This window comes from Periplaneta americana, chromosome 2 (genome assembly GCF_040183065.1).
Source record: "Periplaneta americana isolate PAMFEO1 chromosome 2, P.americana_PAMFEO1_priV1, whole genome shotgun sequence".
Classification (NCBI taxonomy): Eukaryota; Metazoa; Arthropoda; class Insecta; order Blattodea; family Blattidae; genus Periplaneta; species Periplaneta americana.
Window position 1 is genome coordinate 32,137,409 of NC_091118.1, and position 26,745 is coordinate 32,164,153.

The following is a 26,745-nucleotide window of genomic DNA, read 5'->3' on the forward strand; positions in this document are numbered from 1 at the left end:
CTATCTCTTTACTTCCTTCCAGTAAAATCCCCGTGTTTTCCCTAATCGTTCGTGGATTTTCTCCTAACATATTCACGTCATCCGCATAGACAAGCAGCTGATGTAACCCGTTCAAATAAAAGTGGTATCTATTTTAAACAATAATCGAATATAAAAATAGTTGTGATGTCAGTAAAAAAGTTTTTAAATGAAGGTAATGCGTTTTATTTACTTGAAACAGTAGTACAGGGCACGCAATAAATGGAACTCTCTGTACTGTCCGGCGGAAATAGGCTTACAATAAGTCAAGGGAATATATTTTGTTGATAATGTAATATCAGTTGCTGGTGCAGTATTTATAGTAAGTGCAGTTGTGAAAGCGACCGCCACAGTGTGTATCGACAGTGTCATGCTGCATTAAGACACACTCAGTTTATCAGTCAGTTGTAATCAACGAAAGGATAAAGGCTGAGTTTGGCAGTAACACTGTCATAGTCCCAGATCAAAATTACGAACAATCCAGCACAGCGATCTGTTACATCTTTTCAGGAATCTGGGAGGAGGATTGTATGCGAAGGTAACATCAAATAATCAGTTATTATTTTGGGTCCCGTATAATATGTACCAATAGCCATTAATTTTAGGCTTTCTGAACACTTAATAGTATTTTATATTTTTTCGTAATGTTTAAGAACATTATTTAGGACGGTATGGCATAATTGCGCCCCGAAGAAATCAGATAGCAGAAGGGACATGGCATAGTTGCGCCCCGAAGAAATCAGGTAGCAGATGGGACATGGCATAGATAAGCCCCGAAGAAATCAGGTAGCAGATGGGACATGGCATAACTGCGCCCCGAAGAAATCAGGTAGCAGATGGGACATGGCATAGTTGCGCCCCGAAGAAATCAGGTATCAGAATGGACATGGCATAGTTACGCCCCGAAGAAATCAGGTAGCATATGGGACATGGCATAACTGCGCCCCGAAGAAATCAGGTAGCAGATGGGACATGGCATAGTTACGCCCCGAAGAAATCAGGTAGCAGATGGGACATGGCATAACTGCGCCCCGAAGAAATCAGGTAGCAGATGGGACATGGCATAGTTGCGCCCCGAAGAAATCAGGTAGCAGATGGGACATGGCATAGTTGCGCCCCGAAGAAATCAGGTAGCAGATGGGACATGGCATAACTGCGCCCCGAAGAAATCAGGTAGCAGATGGGACATGGCATAGTTACGCCCCGAAGAAATCAGGTAGCAGATGGGACATGGCATAACTGCGCCCCGAAGAAATCAGGTAGCAGATGGGACATGGCATAGTTGCGCCCCGAAGAAATCAGGTAGCAGATGGGACATGGCATAGTTGCGCCCCGAAGAAATCAGGTAGCAGAATGGACATGGCATAGTTGCGCCCCGAAGAAATCAGGTAGCAGATGGGACACGGCATAGTTGCGCCCCGAATAAATCAGGCAGCAGATGGGACATGGCATAGTTGCGCCCCGAAGAAATCAGGTAGCAGATAGGACATGGCATAGTTGCGCCCCGAAGAAATCAGGTAACAGAATGGACATGGCATAGTTGCGCCCGGAAGAAATCAGGTAGCAGAATGGACATGGTATAGTTGCGCCCCGAAGAAATCAGGTAGCAGAATGGACATGGCATAGTTGCGCCCCGATGAGATTAGTACACATGAAAGTGATTGTCATAAAATAAATAAATTACTTAAAAATATTACAGTGATAGCTGCATTGAAATCGGGTAGGCCTAGCGTATGATCAATTTTGCTATTTAAAATAACACTTTTTTATTGATCACACACAATAAATGAACTGCATTTTTTGTTTCTACATCGATATCTTAACCCTACAGTACAGGGTTTCGAAAATTGAAACTTAGAACCATTATCAATTATTAACTCTTCACCCTTTTCACTAAACTTAACATTCATTTTAAATTAACCTCACTATACACCACAGACGGTGTGAAAATCACTAATAAAATGTCAAGACTGCTAAGGCCCCATATTCCAACGGCTCACTCATTTGAATATGTTAGTTAATAAAGTACTGCCAACGTCATGGTGTTCATTTTAACGGTAGGCTATTGATAACCACTGCATAAATAGTAGAAAAACGGTTAATAAAATATTGCCAACTTCATGGTGTTTAATTTAACGGTAGGCTATTGATAATCACTGCATAAACAGTAGAAAAACGGTTAATAAAATACTGCCAACTTCATGGTGTTCATTTTAACGGTATCGATAATGAATATAAATCGAATAAGAAATCAATAAGGTTGGTTGATTACGAGGCTCGAGTTTCCGTAGTGTCTTTTTCTCTACCTATTTCATCGGGGCGCAACTATGTCATGCCCTTTTCTCTACCTGAAGGGACCGGGGCGCAACTATGCCATGCCTTTTTCTCTACCTGATGGGAACGGGGCGCAACTATGCCCACAAAACAGGGACCCTTTTTTATATGCTTCATTTTATCTGACCGTGTGGCGCAACTATGCCCTGCCTATTTAGGACACACAAATTTAGTTTTAGGCATTTTAAACAGATAAATTAGGCCTAATTCACTTATTCTTCATTCCTGATTACACTCTTCTAGCACCAGTGATCGCCAAAAGCTGTGTCGCGACACATGCCCCTGCTCCACTCAAACCTAACTATGGCCTCATACCCCCCCCCCCGGCCCTCTTTTTAAGCTTTCACTTCGATAGAAGCAAAGACAGGTATCAGCAGCAGACGACCACATTTAGTGTTACAAGTGTGTAGAATAATATGTTTCGATGTCTTTTCCAAAACAGAAAACAGATAATACGTAAAAACTTAATTTTAAGTAGCATGAGAGGAATAGTAATATGCGTTACAAGAGCGGTATGTTGAAGTTTTCATGTTCGAGGAAAAGTTTGAAAGAGCGAAACGTAGTTGAGCTTTTTTAATTTCCGAGAATTGAAAGAAAACATACCGCTCGTGTATCGTACATTATTTTGTGCGAAGATCGTTTATTACATACCTGAAAGAGGAATTTCTAATTAGTTGCAATGAAATCTCCATCTTTGTTTCTGTTCCATGACGGCAAATTTGCAAAACAAAAATATCTATCTTCAACATTGTTGCTTTAAAATGTTTTCTGTGTTTACTATATTCCAGCAGGTCGTGATATAAGTCTGTCTTTTTTCCCCCAGTCTATGGAATCTTGTTGATTTTTTCACGGTTTCCTTAATGTTACTTGCATCACGAATGAAGTAACTTTAGTGGAGTTGTAGAGTTTACTTAATTTTTGCAAATATTTAAAAACAATAATTAACAGTGCAATTTAGGTGAAATTGCAGTGGTAAGTTTCCAATTTATAATTATTACTATATTGAACGTCTCTAAAAATAATATGTTAAAAGCCTAAAGCAGTAAAATGAATATATCACTTAAGCGGTAAGAAGAGGGAAATTGTTGTGTGTGTTAGGTTGGGAATACTGAATGTGGAATTTTAAACTTTCCGCGCATTGATTTTCTGCGGAAACCAAGCAAATGCGCACGATCTCGCACAAATATGATATAATGTATCGCGAAGTAACAATATTTGGACTTCACAAATAAGAAAAGCAAATCTATGTGGTTGATACAGGACGAAATCGGAAATGAAATAACAGACAGACTAGGAATACTGAACAGATGGACGAAATATGTAGAAGAGTTATATGAGACAGGGAATCGTCCAGATGACTTGGCTATAGAAGACGAAGCAGCCGTATCAGAAGACGAAAAAGGATATTCTATTTTAACGGAAGAAGTTAAACTCACGTTTAGGGAAATGAAGACTGGGAAAGCAACAGAAGTTGATGGAATCCCCATTGAACTAGTGAAATGCTTGGGTGAAGAGAAGAAGGAAATTCTATCATTATGGCGACTGACCTGAATATTTTACTGAGGAGACAGTGTTGCTTCCAATACCGAAGAAAAATAATGCCGAGAAATGTAATGAGTTCAGGACTATCAGCCTGATATCGCACTCGGCGAAAATTCTTCTGCAAATACTGAATCGACGTTTATATTCTAAGATGGAAGTTAGAAGAAGCGCAGTTTGGCTTCAGGAAGGGAAAAGGTACGAGAGATGCAATTGGACTGCTAAGAACAATCGGCGAAAGATACCTAAAGAAGAATAAAGAAGTGTATGTAGTATTTGTGGGCCTAGAAAAGGAGTTTCACAGAATGGATTGGAATAAACTGATGGGGATCCTAAAGAAAATTGGCGTGGATTGGGAAAGAGAGAAGAGAGGAGGAGGACTTTTACATGAAACGAGTCAGAGTCAGGATAGGAGAAGAAATGTCAGAAGGAAGTGAAATAGGGAGAGAAGTACGACAAGGATTTCCTTTATTTATTTTATTTTATTGGGTTATTTTACGACGCTGTATCAACATCTCAGGTTATTTAGCGTCTGAATGAAATGAAGGTGATAATTCCGGTGAAATGAGTCCGGGGTCCAGCACCGAAAGTTATCCAGCATTTGCTCGTATTGGGTTGAAAAAACCTCAACAAGGTAACTTGCCCCGACCGGGATTCGAACCTAGTTTCGCGGCCAGATGCGCTGACCGTTACTCCACAGGTGTGGACGATTTCCTTTATCACCTACCTTGTTCAACATCTACTTGGAGGATTTAGTGAAGAACTGTTTTCAGAATATGGGAGGAGTGATAGTAGGAGGAAGAAGAATAAAGTGTATAAGATTTTCTGAGGATATGGCGTTGTTAGCAGAAGAGTATATGACACTAAGAGATATGCTGCTGGAGCTAAATGACAGCTGTGAGCAGTATGGGATGAAGATAAATGCAAACAAGACGAAGACCATGATCATAGGAAGAAAAGTAAAGAAGGGGTCATTCCATAGTGACACACGTAACATTTTTTAAGTAACTATGATCTTAGCAGGATATTTAATTAAATACTTAGTAGTTCATGAAAGAGATATTACTGTCTTTTAACATAAGCATTCCTAAATATAAACACAAACTCTTAATGAAAAGGAATAATTAATAATGTAAAAAAAAAATATAAAATATTATATGACGTCACACACGAACATTTTCTTGTCACTTAATTTATTACCAAACTGAAAAATGTTCATATTATTGTGCTAAATGACAAATGCATTCAGTTGTTTTCCAAACAAGACACTTGTGTAGTACATGTAACTGCTAAATCATAAACATAAAAAATAACAATGCCATTAAGAAATAAAATATTGCAAATATGTTGTGACACACTAACATTTCTGTCATGTTGGTTACTAATTGTTTTTAAATGCACTATAAATACATCACTTCTTATGAAAGACTTATACACTATGCCTTACTTACTTACAAATGGCTTTTAAGGAACCCGAAGGTTCATTGCCGCCCCCACATAACCTCGCCATTGGCCCCTATCTTGTGCAAGATAAGTCCAGACTCTATAATCATATCCCACCTCCCTCAAATTAATTTTAATACTGTCCTCCCATCTACGTCTCGGCCCCCCAAAGGTATTATCCCTCCGACCTCCCAACTAAAACTCTATAACCATTTCTGGATTCGCTCATACGTGCCACATGCCCTGCCCATCTCAAACGTCTGGATTTAATGTTCCTAAATTGTCAGGTGAAAACTACAAAGCGTGCAATTCTGCTTAACTTCATCCCTCTTAGCCCCAAATATTTTCCTAAGACCATTATTCTCAAACACCCTTAGGCTGGTATCCATAGTCGACACTTTCGATTAAAGTGTCCTTTGGAGATGAGGCCGAGGATTCGCCATAGATTACCTGGCATTCACATTACGGTTGGGAAAAACCTCGGAAAAAACCCAACAGGTAATCAGCCCAAGCGGGGATCGAACCCGCGCCCGAGCGCAACTTCAGACCGGCAGGCAAGTGCCTTAACCGACTGAGCCACGCTGGTGGCTTAGTTGTGGAACTAGTACTTATAGTAGGTGGTGGTGGTGGTAACGTTAGCGATAGTAAGAGAACAAGTAACTCTAGTCGCGACGCTGTTATTTCCGGCGTGACTCCGCCTCTTTGCTTTCGTCTTAGGAAGTGAACGCTCTATAAAGTCTAGGTAGGTAGTATCGTTCGCCATTTTTGTTCTTTCGTTCCCGAGCTACCAGAAGAGGAATCTATTTGCCACACCGTTAAATATTATCATGTCGTAGCTCCTATGATAGTAAATCAAACGCACTGTAATTCAGCAAATAATTGAGCGACAAATAACGTCTTCGTGTGCTTTCTGCGAACGCCAACGAAAGAGCCAAAATGGCGGGCGATTATATTAAGTATTTATAGAGCCTTAAGAAATGAATAACGTCTTCATAAGCGGATCACAAGACGCACATGTTTAAATGTAGCCGACCTGCAACGCAATTGGCTGCCGGAAATTAGAGCGACGAGACTATAGATCATACCTGCACAATCAGCGCTCAACGAGCGCGCGCGCTCCTTTGGAGCGGGAAAGCCGTGTTTACCGCTCGCCGAAACGGAGAGGAAGATACGTCAGAATGACAAACTTGCTATACGTAGAGGAGAGAAAAACGACCACTCAGCTATCTAGTGGAGTGCAGTGTGTAGGCCTATTTTCAGTAACTGTTTCACGTTGCTTACCTACTGCTACAGTACAGTATGGAGGAATCTAAAAGACGGAACATAACATTTAACATTTAACGATTTACAGCTCGAACTTATTGATCTTCAATGTGACCTAAGCACTAAAGATCGTTTGAATAATAGTACTAGTCTGGTTGAGTTTTACAAGACTTAACCTCAGCAATAATATCCACGACTACACAGGCTGGCTGTGAAAATGATTGCTATGTTTGGCTCAACATTTATATTAATTTGTGAGCAACTGTTTTCTATAATCAACTTTAATAAAGGCAGGCATCGAACATCTGTAACTGATGTTTCATTACGATCAGTAGCCTACTGTTCCTTTCAGCTGCCAACAGCATAAAACCTCGTTTTGATGTACTCATAAATAAAAATATAAGAAAATGATATTGTGCATTTAAGTAGCTATACAATTTCTATTACTTCTGTAAAATAAATATTTCTTTATTAATTAATAATAGTCCAAGATAGTTTTGCAAACAATGAACGGGAATTCATTTCATAAGCACTCGTAATAGTACTTCCTTCTGTGTATATTTTGTACGAGATCATCCCTTCTTCCAGTCCACCCTTACACAGAGCGCAGCTAATATCTGCATTCCGCTCATGAGCTGTGAGCCGGCTCGAAGAGCGCAAACCTTGTGGAGGCCTGAACTAGATTATGGCAAAAATTAAGAGCTCCCTGGAATCGAAAAATTTGCAGGTCACAGAAGTAAGTCTATAGGGGCTATTTACAGTTATTTTTCAAATCATAATTCATTGACCCATATTTTCGCAGATGAAGTGTTTGTATGTTCTCGTCATCTGTGCACTGCCCATCTACATGTCGGAAGCTGCAAGGATCCTTGGCCTCATCAGCTACCCAGGACGAAGTCACTCCGCCATGTTTAACACATTTTTCAAAGCTCTGGCAGCCCGAGGTCACCAAGTGGACGTCTTCGGCCACCATCCGCTGGAGAAGCCGGTGCCCAACTATACAGACTTCAGCATTGCTGGTCCTACAGTGTTGAAGAATGTGTCCATAGAGCAGTTGAGGATAATGGGTTTCTATCCATTTTTTAAATATCTTACGAATAACGCGCTTGATACCTGCCGCGCTGTATTAAACAATCAAAACATCTTGAAGCTCATGAATAGTAACAAAACATATGATGTCGTCATCACACATCTTATAGGAATGGACTGTTTCATAGCTTTTTCGCATCGTTTCAAAGCACCGCTTATCAGTATAATAACCAGCACAAGTCTTCCGTGGATAGGACATCGAATTGGTAACCCTGACAACCCAGCGTACATTCCAAATTACTTCTACCATTTCACAGATCAAACGAATTTCTGGGAAAGACTCGTAAATACAATATTCCATTGGGTTATGAATCTTTGGTATTACATTAAAGTTTGTATGCCCACAGAAGAATTAATGAAACAGCATTTTGGGAAAGATTTCCCTTCGTTGTATGAATTACAGCAGAGCACAAGTCTCATCCTGGTCAACAGCCATTTCTCAATCAACACTCCCAGACCTGCAGTTCCGACGTTTGTGGAAGTAGGTGGATTACACATAAGCATCGGGGGAAAATTACCAGAGGTAAGTGCACAAAACAATACAACGGTTTGTTTTCGCAATGAGTTTCACCCTGATCAGAAGTTCGTATCAAAACAGTAGGTTTCAGTTGAGTACACCGAGAAGTACAGATGTCACCCGCGCCTCGCACTGCTTCCTCTCGCTACAGACGATACACAGTATGTTCACATAAACAACGCATACTGGCATTCTGTGGAGCTGTGGAGAGTCGTGAATAGTTTGAAGAATATTGTTGATTTATATTAATATTTTAGGTTCTGAATAAAGTGAGCTATTCTGTTATTAATGTATTATTTACGTAATGTTAATATTATGCAAGTTTCCTCTTCTTCTTCTTCTTCTTCTTCTTCCCCTCAAGCATTAGGCAAAATGATCTCACAGTTGAATTTTCAATCCAGCGCTTCTTTGGAAGACCGAGAGATCTCTTCCCGTTTGGACGATAGTGGAGCATGACTTTTGGGATTCTGTTTCTGTATATGCGATGCAGATGATTTATCCAGTTGTTCTCATAATGTTTTACTTGATTAATTACAGGTTCTAGTTGTAGTTCTTCCATTACATCTTCATTGCGTTTGTGATCCCATTTCGTATATCCCGCTGTATATCTTATAAATTTCATTTCATTAGCCGTTATTCTGCTTTCGTTTTTCTTCCTCAATGTCCATGACTCACTGCCGTAACAAAGTACAGGCCTCGCCAAGGTCTTGTAAAGGCGAATTCGAGTATGCCTTTGTACTAGGGAAGGTTTCATAATGGTGTTAATTATTCCCATTGTTTTGGTGTATTTATAAATTTTCTGTGAAATGTCTACTTCATCGAAAAAAGATAATGTGTATCCGAGATATGTAAAATAATTTATCCTTTCTAACATTTTTTTAATCTAAACATATTTTGTTAGGCATAGGGTATTTTCCGCAGAAGGCCATAATTTTAGTTCTTTCTTTATTAATTTTCATATCATATTTAATTCCAATTTTGTTAAAATTAAAAATTGAACGTTGTAATTCATCTTCTGAGGATGCCACCAGAGTTAAATCGTCTGCAAAAAGTAATGAATTTAGTTGTAAATGTCTATTGAGTTGTATTGAGTTGTATATATCCATGCAGGTTTCCAAAAAAGTATACTCATCTATTATTAAATAATTATGCAAACAGGAGTTTGCAACACATTTATTTTTTTCCCCCTATTCTTCGTTAGATATTGACGTCTCGTGCTGCTATGCATTCGGTTGCGTTACAGTCCAAATTGTACATCGGATTTACCGATACGAAATTCCTACCTGTCATTACAACAGAAATCAAACATTTTCTTTAAAATATGGGTTTAATACTACATGCCACATACGAGATACACTATCAGATTCACAAAGCAGTTGTTCACCTGATGCTACGAATAAATACTGTATCATATTTCAGGTTTGCTCTAGTAACGTCTTGTGAATTAGAACGAATATTTTCAGAGTACAAATATTGTTTTCCTTTCCTGAACATAAGAGGAGTAGCCCATATCTTTTGATAAAATGAAAATTTTCGTTGTTATTAGTTATAATGAGGATAGAATCATAATGCTATACTTTGTATGTTATTTTTATATGTATGGGTAAATTATTTTAATTTTGGAGTTAAAAAGTTTATAATTGAGGGGTTGGGTGCAAGAAAGGCACTTCTCTCAAATGCAAGTTGAGAAAACTGATGTTGAAAATTCAAACCGTAATAATGTTATCTATGCACGTCTTTACATTTTGGGTACTCCTGACCTCTATGATCACAGTATTGAACTACAACTTGGTGATCATATGGGCTATTTCATATGAAATCGATCAGTAAAAAACCTCGCATTTTTTATACTCTAATTTTTTCCCTATTTATACAAGGTGCTGAGGAGAGTGCATTTTCAAAAATATACTATCGAAAGTCAAACGGTTTTCTTATTGTTGAGCGACAAATTTAGCGTATTTTATAAAAACAAGCCTCTTTCAGCGCTCAGAACTCTGGAACCATTTACTGCACAACATTGAACGGGAGCTCATTTTGAAGCTGACATTTGGTAGGTTATGTCAAAAAGTAATCCTTATTTTTATTGTACACAGAGAGGCAGATAATCTGATTTTACTTTACTTTTAGGCTTTTTGCCAAATAATATTGAGAAAAAGCCTTGCATTATTAAGAGGGATTCGGCATTGTTTGCTTAGTGGTATGGCAATAAGTTTCGAGGGTATTAAATAAATTATTTTCACACGCCTAGACTTGAACGGCGCTGTACCGCATGCACTGGCCGAGAGCTGAAGATAAGCGAGCGTTGGGCGTCATTTTACTCCTGTGTTTATGAAAACTTGTGATAAAGCTAGCCCAGCTATGCGCTACTAGACGAAACATTACGTGTTTGTCTCCTGGCCTTGCTTGTCTCGGCTAGCTCCCGTCTCACAGTCAGCTGGTTAGTTCACGCGCGTTCTATTTATTTTCTTTATTTGATATTTTCAATACTTTCTTATCAACATACCATCAGTAAAAAATGTGTTTATTTGTACTTTCAATGCGGAATCTAACTATATATTTTTAAATATTTTTTCCTATGCAAAGGCGTCTTAATGAAGAAAAATCTAAATTTCTCCATTTCCCTAAAAAGTAAGAAAATCTGTTTATATGTCAATGTAAACTTTAATTTCTCAGCATCAAAATAAACTATGATTTTGATCATTGGGTGAAAGGGTTTCGGAGCTACAACAGTTTAAAGTTGCTAATTTTATGAAAATAAGATAGATTTAAATATTTTTTATTTAAACACTGTGAAGTTCTGATGCCTCAAACTTTGCAAAAAACATTGTATCACAGTTCTCTACGTACAAAAAAAATTTCATTGTATTTAGAAATTATAAGGTCAATTTTCTCTATATTTCGATCGATTTGAGATGGAATAGCTCATATGCATAACAGATCAGAGAACACAATGAAGCGTTTTACTCAAAATGGCACATCCTCTAAAATGCCCTTCTTGCACCCAATCCAACTACAAATGATTGATTTTTATATTTTTCATTTATTATTTTCTTGTTATAAGGTTGTGGACGATTGGAGCACATGTTTGGTTACCACCCGGCTGTACATGAGAGAAGCTCTATTACTTTTCATTCGGTACAGATGTAGTCCAACGTCACACAACTTAACACTTTTTGTACCAACTTCTTAGCTCTGCTGACAACAGAAGACGTGACATGGCTGAACGGCCCTAGATCTGGGGGAACGGCAGCGGCGTTGCATCACGCGATAAATTATCGCTATCGCGTCATGCGATATTTTAACCCTGTTGCGATAATGCGGTAACACTTGTAGAATAATGCGATAATTTTCTTCATGTAATTTCGGTCAAGGAATTTAAAGTTGGCGTGCTCAAATTATATCGTTTTTTTTTCCGTACGATACAGTGAGAAAGGAATTCGTAGAGCTCATATGGAGTAGTATTACTCTATGGAGCTTGCAACTACTGGTTACCAAAAGTTCATTTTCAACAGTGGAGATCCTAGCGATCGTTCTCTTTTATATGTTATAGGTAGAAAACAGGAAAGACCTACCTTGTGCAGAAGAATGAATGAATGAATGAATGAATGAATGAATGAATGAATGAATGAATGAATGAATGAATGAATGAATGAATGAATGAATGAATGAATGAATGAATGGGTATCCTCTATCACGCTCCGGTCTTCGAAGACGGCATTTAGTATTCACCCTGTATATGTGATCAAGGGTTTTACTTTACGTCAGTTTACTGAAAATTGGATGAAATTAATTTTTTTTTCAATATCCTATTACACGATCAATTAACCACAGAAAAATGTATGTTATGCAAAAGAATTATTTCGAGATTTTTGCGGAAATATATATCCCTTGAGACCGGATAATCTGTGTACAGCGATTTTTCATGAACGCTTTGATAAATTTGATTGTATTGTATTGTATTGTATTTATTGTATTGTATTGTATTTATTAACATTCCATGGTATTCATACATTGCTTTACAGCTAGAATATGGAACAAGTCAAAAAACTTAATACTATTTTAAAGTCTTAATTTATAGTCACAGTCTAGATGAAATACATATACAGACGAGATTTACAATATAGTCTACTAGTACAACACATATTTTTAGTATCAATTTCATGAAGTGTTATTGAATGTCATGAATTCACCTACAGAATAGAAGGTGTGAGAAATTAGGTACTTCTTTAATTTGGCCCTAAATAATCTTATGTTTTGAGTTTCATTTTTTATATCGATAGGGAGGCTATTAAAAATTTTTACTGCCATATAACGCACTCCTTTTTGATAGCACGATAGACTTGCCGATGGAGCATGAAAGTCATTTTTTTACGATTACATACAAGGAAGATTATTAATGAAAAGATATAGTGACAAGCCATGGGCATTATTTGTAGTTTTTTTTTTAAATAGTCCTACAAGATTCCCTAGATTTGGCACCTACTATTATTCTAATTACTCTTTTTTGTAATAGAAATATATTGTTACTATCTGTGGAATTTCCCCAGAATATTATTCCAAAACTCATTACCGAGTGGAAGTATGCAAAGTACGTTGTTTTTAAGGTATTGATATTTACTATCTTTTGCATAGATCTAATAGCAAAACAAGCTGAATTTAGTTTGGGGGTAATTTCTTTAATATCATTATCGATTTTTAAGCCAAGAAATTTGGTTGTTGTTGTTTCTAATAGGGATCTGTTGTTAATTATTGCGCTAGAAATTTGCGAGATTGAATTTGCACAGGATTTAAATTGAATTATGTTAGTTTTGTTACAATTTAATACCAATTTATTGACTGAGAACCAGTCACATATTTTAAAGAGAATTTCCTCTGTTCAAGATTGGAATGTGTTGGAGTTATTGGCTGTAATTACTATACTTGTGTCATCTGCAAATAATACGGGATGACCTACATCTTTTATTAGGGGGGCAAGATCATTTATAAACATGTTTGTCATTTACAGAGTGATTTATACGGAACTCACACATTTCTCTCTTTCTTCATTTTAAAACGAATGACGCTAGTCACAATTTGTTATACCTCAAATGTAGGCTATCTTTGGGAGATTACTAACCTCCATAACAAATGTTGAAAATGTCCTCCATCCTGCATAAGGCATAACTCAATACGTCTTTCCACAACCACCGGGCAGTCTAGATGAATTATGTTTGCTCTTTTTCACTCACAAGAGATCCAGTTGTTTCTCAGTATTGTGTTTCTTTGAGGGGGGATGACGAACACCAAATTCTCTCTGGTATGCCCTTTGAGTAGCTGTAATTTAATTCGTAATCCAGTGCTTCACAAGGAAGAGCCGTTGATTTAATGTGTACTGCATTTTCAGTGGCTAAAACAAAATGTCGAAAAGAGCTGCCAACAATAAGGAATAGACCACCTCTGTGGTGTAGGGGTCAGCGTGCTGGTCTCTTACGCAGAGGGCCCGGGTTCGATTCCCGGTTGGGTTGAATACCAGTCGCCATTTAGTTCACAACAATAGAACCAGTCTCAACAATATTACACAGACCTTCGGATTTCAACCAAAGATTAACTCGCGATACGACCAAAGATGTTAAAATGCGTATAAATAACAAGAAGAAAAAAAAATAAGGAATAAAGAATAGGCTAAACATCTGCGATCTCGTGACAGGGAATCAAAACTGTTGCTTAATTTGACGTTAAGTGAATTTCCAGCCGAATAAATAATTTCGAACTGTTTATATCAACAATGGATTCCTACTAATGTATTGGCAACAAACCCGATGACGTAGATTAAAACGCGTTTTAAGTTTTTTTATATTTTCAATTGTAATTGACTACATTTAATTACAATATTTTCGTAGAAAAAATAGCATGTAACACACTCGCGGAAAGAGCCAGTGCAAAACTCGTAAGATTGGAGCACTCACGCTCCGAATTTCATACTCGTTTTGCAAAAGCCCTTTCTTGAAAACAGAACAGTGTGTAGAAAAGCTATTATATTTTAATTATAATAATAACTAAATCAGAATAGCAGATATTTGCTACCGGCAACTGAATCTACCGTTGGAAGTGAGTAAGTTATGTTTTGTCTACAGGACTTGCAGACGTACCTCGATGAAGCCAAAGAGGGGATCATTTATTTTTCTCTGGGCTCAATTATTCGAAGCGAGACCTTCACGAAAACCAAGCTGCAAGCATTCATCGACGCTTTCTCACAGTTACCGCAGCGTGTTCTGTGGAAGACTGGGAACATTTCCGGACTTCCCACAAATGTAAAGACTGCAGTCTGGTTCCCACAGGTTGAGATACTCAGTAAGTACATTATGTCATTCTACAGAAAATCCGTATCATTACGTAGAATGCTTCATGACGTGTAGACTCTACTTCAGAGATGGAATAACGATTCAAAGCAATAAAAGATTAGTTTTTGCACGATAGTGTTTTTTTTTGTTGTATTTACAGATATTGTTGTTAGGCCCTGAAAGTTAGAATTCCCACACAGAAACTTGTTGTTAGGGAGACCATTCTTCATAACATAAAACTATACAGAAATAGGCCCAATACAATGCACTTTGATTATTTATTTATTTATTTATTTATTTATTTATTTATTTATTTATTTATTTATTTATTTATTTATTTATTTATTTATTTATTTATTTATTTATTTATTTATTTATTTAGTTATTTATTTATTTATTTATTTTAGTTCGCAGACAAAAAAAAGGAAAAATATACATACATATAATCATTGAAGCCTTACGTTACATAATTTATAATTTACATATCATCATCATCATCATCATTGGCGCTACAGCCCTTGGTGGGCCTGGGCCTCCCTTAGTAATTGTCGCCATCCGTCTCTATCTTGTGTAGCAGCCTTCCATTTCTTGAACCCCAACTTTCTGGCATCCTCTTCCACTCCATCAATCCATCGCAAGTGCGGTCGACCTCGTTTTCTCTGACCTCCCGGATTTGTTATTACAATTTTTTTGCAAGGTTCACTTGGGTCCATGCGTATTACATGTCCTGCCCACCTCAATCTGCTAGTTTTAACTGTATTGATTATATTTGGCTCTCCTAGAAGTCTATATAATTCATAGTTGCATCTCCTCCTCCAGAGACCTTCCTCAAATGTTGGGCCATAGATCCTTCGCAGAATCTTTCTTTCGAAAATCTCCAGTCTTTTTTCATCATTTCTGGAGATTGACCACGTTTCTGCCGCATATGTCAAAACTGGTCTCACTAATGTTTTGTAAAGAATAACTTTTACTTTCCTGGATAGAGCATGCGAACTAAAGTGATATTTCAAGCCGAAATATGCTCTGTTTGCTTTCATTAATCGATTAGAGATTTCTTTGGACATGTTATTATCGCTAGTGACCACTGATCCTAAATATGTAAAGTTGTCAACTTTCTCAAAATTATAATCTGATATCTGCAGGCTGTCTATTTTGTCAACTATCTTTCCATTATCTGCCAACATATATTTTGTTTTCCTCTCGTTGATAATGAGGCCTATTTCTTTTCCAGCCTGTTCCAAGGAAAGGAACACTTGCTTTACATATTTCACGGATCTGCCAATAATGACAATTTACATATAGATATATAATTTTTAATATAATTTCTAAACTTAACTATTTAATATAAGACGTTTTATCTTGCACTTTCGACTAGTTTTGTGCAAGACTCAACTCATTTTAATATGTTATTACAATAGTCTTTGCTCACTTGGCTAAGATGTACTTCACGTTTCAATTTACAATGTGCAGCTATCATATATAAATCTTCCATTATTCTAGTATATTTAAAACTTTTGAATATATATGTTTTATTTTATTTATTGATAGTACTATTCAAAAAACTAAACCTTTTTTCTTATCCAATTTTTTCTCATTCAATTCGTGCCATTCTAATTTTTTTTACCAAAAAAATATATAGATTTATTTGCCTTTGTAACTTTATATTATTATTATTATTATTATTATTATTATTATTATTATTATTCTTTAATATTATTTTACTTTATTACTTTATTATTATACTTTAATATTAATACACTTTTACAAAGGCTTTGGACTAATATTGCTCTAAATTTTCAATGTAAAATATATTGTATTTGCAATTTTAAAAATATGATTATGCAATACAAAATCCCGGAAATTAAGAAATTCGCTCTGCTCGTTTTTCAAACTTTTCCTCGACTTTGTAAAAAGCACTTTCCAACCTTGTATCGTGATATATTTACGAAATGACATACAACATTTCCTTCAAGTGTTCACTCGTTTAACCATAATTCAGTTATACCGATCAAGGTGGCTCAGACGGTAACGTTTGAGACTCTCTTCCAGCAGCTCCCGGGTTCAAACAGCGTGGCTGGCCAATCTGACTTTGATTCTTTACGGTTTCACTCAGTTACAAAGGCAAATGCCGGACTGGCAATTTACATACCACGATTCATCACCGCAGCAATCACCAATATCATAAGCATCAGAAAAAAAGCAAAGTTCTAAATCAATTAGGCCGGGTGCACACAGAATCAGACGCGGCGCGACGCAATATTTGTCTTATGGTACTTGAGTCTCATTGATTTCTTATGATGGGTGCACATACAATCAGACGTCACGAGACGGTCGCGAGCAGACACGGGGAGACAACACTGGATGACTGCTTGACAGGGATGACCAAAAATAACCGGTCATTTTGATAAAAGCGGTTATTTTCATACGGTTAACCGGTTCATTACCGGTTATTTTTGATCGCAAGTTTAACCTGATAATCGGGACTGTAAGGAGAATGGCCCAGTACCTGCCAACAAAAACATCAAACTCACACCGTACAGCAAGTTTTCGATTAATTTCTGCTGGTGATGTAGGCCTACCCTTCAGACGCAAAAACCGTATCATACTACTAACTTCCACGTTTGACCACGTTTCCGTGCGAGCTGCCATCTTACAACTGATATTGCGAGAATCTGATGTAACATATACCACATCTGACGGCTGCGTTATAAAGCAGTGGCCCTGGCGGAAAATTCGAAAAAAAAGGGGGAGAATGGGGAAAGGAAATTTGTCCGAAACTGGCACACACATTGCATTTCGAAGGTGTGACATTTTAATCGACATGTAAACTCGTCCGCCTAGCATTTATTTCTTTACATTGGTAAAATGTAAACTCATCCGTCAAGCGTTTATTTATTAGCGTTTGCCACACAACTAACGCATATGAATCTTTTCATGCAAATTTCAACAATTATTTTAATACTGCTCATTCAAACATTTTCGATTTTATCAATGTTTTAAAAGAATTTCAGACAGAAACGTACATCAAGCTACAAAGTATAAATACACAGAGAATAATGAAACGAGCTGCTAGGAATAAGCAATTGCGTATATGCAAAGCCCTAGAAAATTATAAAGCAGGGAATTTATCCATTTTGTCCATTTTATTAAAATTACTTCTTATCATTTTAATCCAAGATAAGTTTGTCCAGTCGGGCTGGGTGACGCGGATGGTTAAGATACTTGGCCTCTGTACCCGAAGTTTTTTAATATTTGTCAATAGATTTTATTAAAAGTACTTCTTTTTAGCAGAAACTTTTTTAACCATGCCACTTGCCAGTCCTAAATCTGGATAAAATGGGAAGGAAAATGTTCTCTTTAGCATTCGGACGAGTTTACATTTCCATGATTCTGACATTAAGTAGGTATGCGGACGTGTTTACACTTCCATGATACCGATATTTAGTAGAAATGCGGACGAGTCTACATGTTAGATTATAGGTAATTATTTCCATCGGACGATTTTACAGTTTCCCACGGAGAATATGTCACTCGTGAGAGCTCTTGTTACCTTACTTTTTAGTCACACTCGTAGAATTAAGAATGGCAATGACCTTACACCTCAAAAACAATGAACAATCCATTATATGCTACTAAATTCCTGGGAAGTTAGCATACTTACGTTAAAATCTTCCTTTTTTTTTTTTCTAAAAATAAATCTGACAACCCTAGTTGTATCAGAACTAGTCTGAAAATTTAATTTTGCTAGCCATCGATGAGAACGTTCTTCGATTTCAGAACATCCCAACGTCCGTGCCTTCATAACTCATGGCGGGCTTCTGGGAACTCAAGAAGCAATTTACTTCGGCGTACCCATAATAGGCATACCCATCTTGGCTGACCAGCCGGCCAACATCGAGAACTGCGTGTCCAAAGGAGTGGCTGTACAGCTGGATTACGACTCCATCACAACAGAGAACGTCCTCAAGGTTCTGAATAAAGTACTGCATGAGCCCAGGTGAGTTCGAAATTACGTCGTGAATAATGTATACCAGCGGTGCCCAATTGAGACCCGTGGGTATATTTTTACTTAAACCGTAGTCTCACCCCTCCCATCGCATTAGGCAACTAGTAAGCTGCACTCATGTTCGTATTTATAAAGGAAAGAGAAGAGACGGATGTAGATTAGTGACAATGCCGTCTTCAGAATTATAGTCGCGACGCTGTTATTCCCGGCTTACATCTTAGGAAGTGAAGGCTCTATAAAGTCTAGGTAGGTAGTATTGTTCGCCATTTTTGTTCTTTCGTTGCCGAGCTACCATACGAGGAATCTATTTGCCACACCGTTAAACATTATCATGTCGTAGCTCCTATGATAATAAATCAAACGCACTGTAATTCAGCAAATAATTGAGCGGCAAATAACGTCCTCGTGTGCTTTCTGCGAACGCCAACGAAAGAGCCAAAATGGCGGGCGATTATATTAAGTATTTATCGAGCCTTGAGAAATGAATAACGTCTTCATAAGCGAATCACAAGACCCACACGTATAAATGTAGCCGACCTGCAACGCAATTGGCTGCCAGAAATTAGAGCGACGGGACTGTAACACAATTTTATGTTGAATGCAAAAAGAATACTTCTGTATTCTGTATTGCGATAGTTTTAAGTGTCTTATTTGCAATAAACACTTACCATGTGTCTCCCGATATAGCATTGCAAGGCATGTCAATAAATATCACCATAATGACTATGGTAAACATATTCTCTCGGGTATGTAAACATCAACAGCAACCTTAAACTATAAATTGTTAGTGTGTGCGTTATGAGTTAATCACATTTTAACCTTATCGCCATTGAGTAGTACTCTATTGTTATTGATATGTAAAAATGACGTAAAAGGAGAAAAAGAGTATTTTTGGGCTTTATATTCGTTTCGGAATATAATTTTTATTTCTGTGTTTGTAGTTTTATTTGTTTAGGTTTATTTTTCCGTCTAATTTTTATTTTCATGAAAATAAACTTGCATGAAAAATAAAATCATACAGACCCTAAAAGAAAGTATTTATGAATATAATTTTTATTTCCTTTCTTTACTTTATTTGTTTTTCTTTTTTTTTTTTTTTTTCTACTTTTTTTTTGTTTCTAATTTTTGCTTATTTCAAAATAAATTTACAGGAAACCAAAAACTACAATAAATCTAACTACAAGAAAATATTTCAAAATACAATTTTATTCTTTCTTTTCTTTTCTTCGGTGAGTTTCCCGTTTTCAGTTTTCTTGTTTCTTTTTCTTCCTTTTTCATTCGTTGTTTTCTACAAATTATTTTCAATCTTTCCTACTAGGAATATTCCATTAATTTTTTCTGTTTGAACTGCAACTTCATCCCGGTATGTATTCTAGATCTTAGTCACTGCCACAAGCCTCATATTCAATATCTACATTGCCTTCAGCCCATCACCTGAACTTTCACCTATAATATGCAAAATAGTATTAGGATCATACGTAAGTTTTCATCCAGTGTTACTTGGTTAATAAAACATGCTTATAAGCAAATAAATAAACTGCACTGACAGAAAATTTTCTATTAATACTACTGATACGTAAATCTGACGTACACTTACAAATACGTATATCTTATAATAACTTGGCTAAGCCTGTAAGTTGGAACCTGCTGTCACTACTGATGATAATCTGCAACTGACAGATGGAGGCATAGCTAGAAGAATGGAGGGTTCGCTTGGCGGGAAAAGTATCGAGAATCAATCGTTAATCCATTATATGTCAAAATTACGTACGATAGTATTCTAGGGTTAATCTAGTTTATAATTGTTATATTAATATTCAAGATTATTTATTTTCAGGCGAAGCCAAATCACACCGGAAAGGACAACTAGAAATTGCAGATTTATACTATTTCCCTCGTTTAAGTTAAATGTTAACCATAAATTTCAAACTATTGGTCAAACACGCCACGGACATACAGGCATTAAAAATACTTGACCTAAAATTTCAGTTTCCCATGCAGTGAGGCTCCACATGTGGAACTAGTTGCATTACAGAATTCCATGGCCATAAAGAGTAGTAAAAAACAGGCTTGGGTACTGTTTAAGGGGTTAGGTACAGCTTACAGCAGTAAAATTTTGGAAAAATTAAACTTTTTTTCCTTCATTACTGTATTTTTAGTAGGTTATTTTACGACGCTTTATCAACATCTTTGGTTATTTAGCGTCTGAATGAGATGGTGATAATGCCGGTGAAATGAGTCCGGGGTCCAGCACCTAAAGTTACCCAGCATTTGCTCATATTGAGTTGAGGGAAAACCCCAGAAAAAACCTCAACCAGGTAACTTGCCCCGACCGGGAATCGAACCCGGGCCACCAGGTTTCGCAGCCAAACGCGCTGACCGTTACTCCACAGGTGTGGACTCATTACTGTATCTTGTACAAAAATGAAAATTGGTATGTGTAAAACACTGTCCTTCTGCTATATGAAAAAATATTTTTACGATTTAATTTTTCCACTGTGCAGTGATGAAGCATTTCCCACGTAACTCAAAAACTATCCAACATTCTGTGATGAAATTTTTTGTGTGTATTTATGCATGTTATATCTAGAATAAGGTGCAAGATCATTTCTCTACCTTTGATAGAATGTCTGATAAAAAATAAATTCATTTGAAAAATGGTCAAGTATCAGTACTTTGTTCTAACGCAAAATAAAAAAAAATATGATTTCTTAAGGAATGTAGTTGAAATAGCATGATATTGTAAACATGAGTTTCAGTAATAAAATAAAAGAGAGAGAACATGAAAAAGTTACAAGTTTATGAGTTATGAGGGAAACGCTTCATCACTGCACAGTGAACTGCCACCATTTTGAATTTGTAAAAAAAATATAAACTTTTTTTTTTATCTTAAAAGTTTTTTTTTTCATATAGCAGAAGGATAGTGTTTTACACATATCAATTATCACTATTTTACAAGATACAGTAATGGAGGAAAAAAATGTTGAATATTTCCGAAAATTTTACTGCTGTAAGCTGTACCTAACCTCTTAAGGGGAGACGGATGGGAAATAACATTATGTTACAGAATTGCCTATAACTTTCACATTTTTTGGATCTAAGACCTTGAAATTTTAAATCTTAGTTCAAAACAGGATTTTCTTTACCTTCAATTCTTTTTTCAGAATTTTATGAATAACAGTTTTTATTTTTAAAATTGTTCATTTAAAAAGATTAAAAATTATGTAGGCTACCTTTTTCTAAACATTTACTAAATCAATAAACCTAAAACTTTGCACATGTGTTACTAATACCTAAAGTAACATTTTCGTGCAATCAAATATTTTATTTAGGCTTTATATTATTTTTTTTAAATGTATTAGGTACGAAACACTCTTTTTTATTTTTTCTAAGTTTTGTAATGTATAAAACTGACGAATATTATTAACAAATAATTTTGTTGCAGGGAATTATAAATAGTACAGTTTTAAGCTTGTGTGAAAAATTTCATATTTTTACTCCTAATGGTTGCAGAGAAAAGTTACATAAGCATTGAAAAATGTAAGTTACGGGAAATATTTAACGTTATTGAGTATATTGAGTATCATACAGTCAGTGAACACAAATTTGTGCAATTAACGACGTCAAGTAATAGATATAAAATAAACAACAGAGACATAAAAAACAATAAAATTGTATCAAAAACACTCAACAACATTAACATTAAAAAACTCATTAATATCATAAAAGGGTTCGTTGATTAACCAACCAGAGACAAGTCTGTTGAAAGACTTCTTTTCCAGATTGAAAACATATGTCGGAAATTTATTTGCAATTTTCAAGACATAATAAAATAATTATTTATTGTTTTGGTCAGCCTACACTTAGGTATAACAAAAAGGTCACGATTCCTGGTGTTGTATAGGTGAACATCATTCCTATGTGTCAACATTTGTGAATTATCTTTGACAAAATTTAGGGCTTGATAAATATACAGTGTTGTTACAGTCATTATTTTTTCATTCAAAAATAACGGTCTGCAGTGTGCCTTCATTGATGAATTTGTTATAATTCTAATAGCTTTTTTGTAACATAAGAACATTGAATAATTTCGAGGGACAAATTGTTCCCAGGCCGGGTATCGAACACGGGACCTTTGGTTAAACGTACCAACGCTCTCTCACTGAGCTACCCGGGAACTCTACCCGACACCGATCCAATTTTTCCTCTATATCCACAGACCTCAAAGTGGGCTGACAACCGTCAAGCAACCAACATTTGAGTGCACACTAACTCTGTGTGACTTTAAATTGTGGTTTTCTGTTACGTACAGTGACGTGTATTATGCAAATTAAGCTTTCAGGAATAACTCTCTGTAAAGTTAATTTGAATAATTTCGAGGGAAAAATTGTTCCGGGGCCAGGTATCGAACACGGGACCTTTGGTTAAACGTACCAACGCTCTCCCACTGAGCTACCCGGGAACTCTACCCGACACCGATCCAATTTTTCCTCTATATCCACAGACCTCAAAGTGGGCTGACAACCGTCAAGCAACCAACATTTGAGTGCACACTAACTCTGTGTGACTTTAAATTGTGGTTTTCTGTTACGTACAGTGACGTGTATTATGCAAATTAAGCTTTCAGGAATAACTCCCTGTAAAGTTAATTTGAATAATTTCGAGGAAAAAATTGTTCCGGGGCCCGGTATCGAACCCGGGACCTTTGGTTAAACATACCAACGCTCTACCACTGAGCTACCCGGGAACTCTACCCGACACCGATCCAATTTTTCCTCTATATCCACAGACCTCAAAGTGGGCTGACAACCGTCAAGCAACCAACATTTGAGTGCACACTAACTCTGTGTGACTTTAAATTGTGGTTTTCTGTTACGTACAGTGACGTGTATTATACAAATTAAGCTTTCAGGAATAACTCCCTGTAAAGTTAATTTGAATAATATCGAGGAAAAAATTGTTCCGGTGCCGGGTATCGAACCCGGGACCTTTGGTTAAACATACCAACGCTCTCCCACTGAGCTACCCGGGAACTCTACCCGACACCGATCCAATTTTTCCTCTATATCCACAGACCTCAAAGTGGGCTGACAACCGTCAAGCAACCAACATTTGAGTGCACACTAACTCTGTGTGACTTTAAATTGTGGTTTTCTGTTACGTACAGTGACGTGTATTATGCAAATTAAGCTTTCAGGAATAACTCCCTGTAAAGTTAATTTGAATAATTTCGAGGAAAAAATTGTTCCGGGGCCGGGTATCGAACCCGGGACCTTTGGTTAAACATACCAACGCTCTCCCACTGAGCTACCCGGGAACTCTACCCGACACCGATCCAATTTTTCCTCTATATCCACAGACCTCAAAGTGGGCTGACAACCGTCAAGCAACCAACATTTGAGTGCACACTAACTCTGTGTGACTTTAAATTGTGGTTTTCTGTTACGTACAGTGACGTGTATTATGCAAATTAAGCTTTCAGGAATAACTCCCTGTAAAGTTAATTTGAATAATTTCGATGGAAAAATTGTTCCGGGGCCGGGTATCGAACACGGGACCTTTGGTTAAACGTACCAACGCTCTCCCACTGAGCTACCCGGGAACTCTACCCGACACCGATCCAATTTTTCCTCTATATCCACAGACCTCAAAGTGGGCTGACAACCGTCAAGCAACCAACATTTGAGTGCACACTAACTCTGTGTGACTTTAAATTGTGGTTTTCTGTTACGTACAGTGGCGTGTATTATGCAATGTTGTTGCGTGCTCCGACGTCATACCTCGGCCAGTTGGAAATGACTGGTCTAGTCTGTCTCGAAAGCAGCTAAAAAGATAATTCCGTTAATATGCCCTGTATGATGTCCTTGAGATAAGTACATAAAAATATATTTCATGTGTTTTTAACGGCTTGTTTCAGTTACCGTACAAACGCCAAGCGTCTGTCACAGCTGTTCAGAGATCGTCCGCAGTCGGCGCTGGACACTGCCATCTACTGGACAGAGTACGTCATCAGACATCGTGGAGCGCCACATCTGCGATCTGCAGCACTAGATCTGACTTGGTACCAATATCTGCTATTGGACTTCATACTTTCGATTATCGCCCTTATAATTGCCTTGGGGTTTATTGTACTTTACAGCTTTAAAATAATGCTCAAACTGGTGACCAGTAATGTGTCACATGCTGCAGTCAAGAAGCGTTAGTCCTCTAGATTCTAGATCTATCGTTCAAAGTGCTCGGCACGACATGAATTTGTCAACAAAAAGGAAAGGTATACACTAAGTTACAAATTTTCGTCGATAGATAGAGCTATTTGTCTTTGTTTTAGAAAAACATTATTCGTATCACTTTTCACTGTGCAAAGGAATTTGACAATGTTACATTTGTTAGGATCAAATTTGTGTACATTTAAAGACCAAACTAAAATTCATTTAATCATTAATTATTCCGGAATATGTATGATAAGAACTTTCTTGTGTTAAATATTATTAACGTACTTTTTAACATGTTTCGACCTATTTTCGGTCATCTTCGGAACTGGTCGTTGTTGGTCTTGGCCAGTTCCCAAGATGACCGAAAATAGGTTGAAACATGTTAAAGTATGTTAATAATATTTAACACAAGAAAGTTCTTATCACACATATTCCGGAGTGATACAAAAAGATGTGTAATCAAGATGTATACATTAATTATTATAACCAAAGTCCGGATTTATATGTAATATTGCTCCTAAAAATATGTGCATGAATATGTATGTAATTAAAAACCACAAAATAAGTAGGCTACTGTAATATCAATTTGCACAAGGGGTTAATAATGTTTTTAAACAAAGATAGGCCTATATAAGAAAAATAATTTCAGATGAATTGCACATTTTTCGACATCGCATGAGGTTAAATTGTAGACGGATCACTGCCAATGAACAAACGTCACAGTAATGCTTTCAAGTGCACTTCGTTTACACGTGTGAGTTGGGCCAACAGTTTTTGTTCACATTTTTCACACTCACCAGTCAACAATATGATATAGCTGTTAAACTTTTCAGTAATTCCGTCGTTCTTACCAATAACACTGGGATATGAGATGACTGGCCACATGTTTAACTCGTGGATGTCAGCTGCAAGTTTGGTTTCTAAATTAATGTATTTGTGTGTTGGTGAAGACGACACTGTACATTAATTTGTTTAAATATACACCCACCAGTCATCCGTCTACAACAGTCTTGCGATGGTGACTAATATTTGCGGGCGAGAGCTATTTTATGCCCGCTGCGCGCGCGCGGAGCTCTTTTACCTGTAAACATTGCTAAAGGATGTACAGATCTTAGAACACAGCGCATCATGACGGAACGGAAGCGCTTAAAGCTTTCAAGGAAGAGTGGAAGGTAAAATATGTATGCTTCGAACATGGTGATGAAGTCCAGTGTTTGTTGTGTAAAAAAAATATCATTTGCAAAAAAAGCAACATAAAACGGCATTATGAGACGCAACATGAAAAAAAATATAGGCATTATTCAGGAGAAGAGAGAAATAAATTCATTTCGGAATTGACATCGAAGGTAAATTAATTTACATTTGGGTCAGCAGATAGTATCTAGATTCCTTTTATTTCTTTATTTTAAATGCATTATTGATATTTTATTTCTTGCTTGTTTCTGGATATTCACTTTTATTAGACTACGTGTTTCTTTAATTTATAAATAATATTTTATCTTTGATTGCAATTTAACTTATACTATTACTAAACTCTAAATGCTAATTCACTTTTATTCCAACAACTATTTTCAGGATTTTTATCAAATATGAAATAAACGTTTTGAAAACTTTGATGCAAGAAGCTTTTTTAGTGAAGTCAATATAAAATATAATTTAAAACTATTAGACCTAATTGCACAAAATTTTGTAGAGATGATATTATTATACATCTGTTTATATAATTTAAATTGCACAAATTTTGGCCGAAATTGCGGAAGTTTTAAAAGTCATACATATCCCCTTAAATGATTGACCCCAAAAATTACGATGGCTCTCAATATCTTAATTTAGTCAATTTGTTTTTTTTTTTTTTTTTCGTGTTACGTGCATCTCACAAATCACTCTAAAGAAAACTCATTACATAATCACGACTGGAGAGTAAGGACTACATTTTCACAATCACACAATCAATATACTCTATTTCAATCAATATTGCCGTTATTATTTTTTCAACAAATACTC

At 36.5% G+C, this 26,745-nt stretch overlaps 1 protein-coding gene across 1 annotated transcript; it reads left to right on the plus strand.

Moving 5' to 3' along the window:
* Positions 1-384: 384 nt before the first annotated feature.
* LOC138691871 (UDP-glucosyltransferase 2-like) lies at positions 385-26,593 on the plus strand. The gene is made up of 5 exons (XM_069814437.1): positions 385-556; positions 7,400-8,209; positions 14,317-14,533; positions 18,301-18,520; positions 24,447-26,593. The coding sequence occupies exons 2-5, from the start codon at positions 7,400-7,402 to the stop codon at positions 24,730-24,732; spliced, it is 1,533 nt and encodes a 510-aa protein (XP_069670538.1). The 5' UTR covers positions 385-556; the 3' UTR covers positions 24,733-26,593.
* Positions 26,594-26,745: the final 152 nt, after the last annotated feature.

Coding starts and splice junctions, on each gene's coding strand:
- LOC138691871 (XM_069814437.1), top strand. CDS start 7,400: ATGAAGTGTTTGTATGTTCTCGTCATCTGTGCACTGCCCATCTACATG. Junction 8,210..14,316: donor TCGGGGGAAAATTACCAGAG/GTAAGTGCACAA, acceptor TTTTGTCTACAG/GACTTGCAGACGTACCTCGA. Junction 18,521..24,446: donor AAAGTACTGCATGAGCCCAG/GTGAGTTCGAAA, acceptor GGCTTGTTTCAG/TTACCGTACAAACGCCAAGC.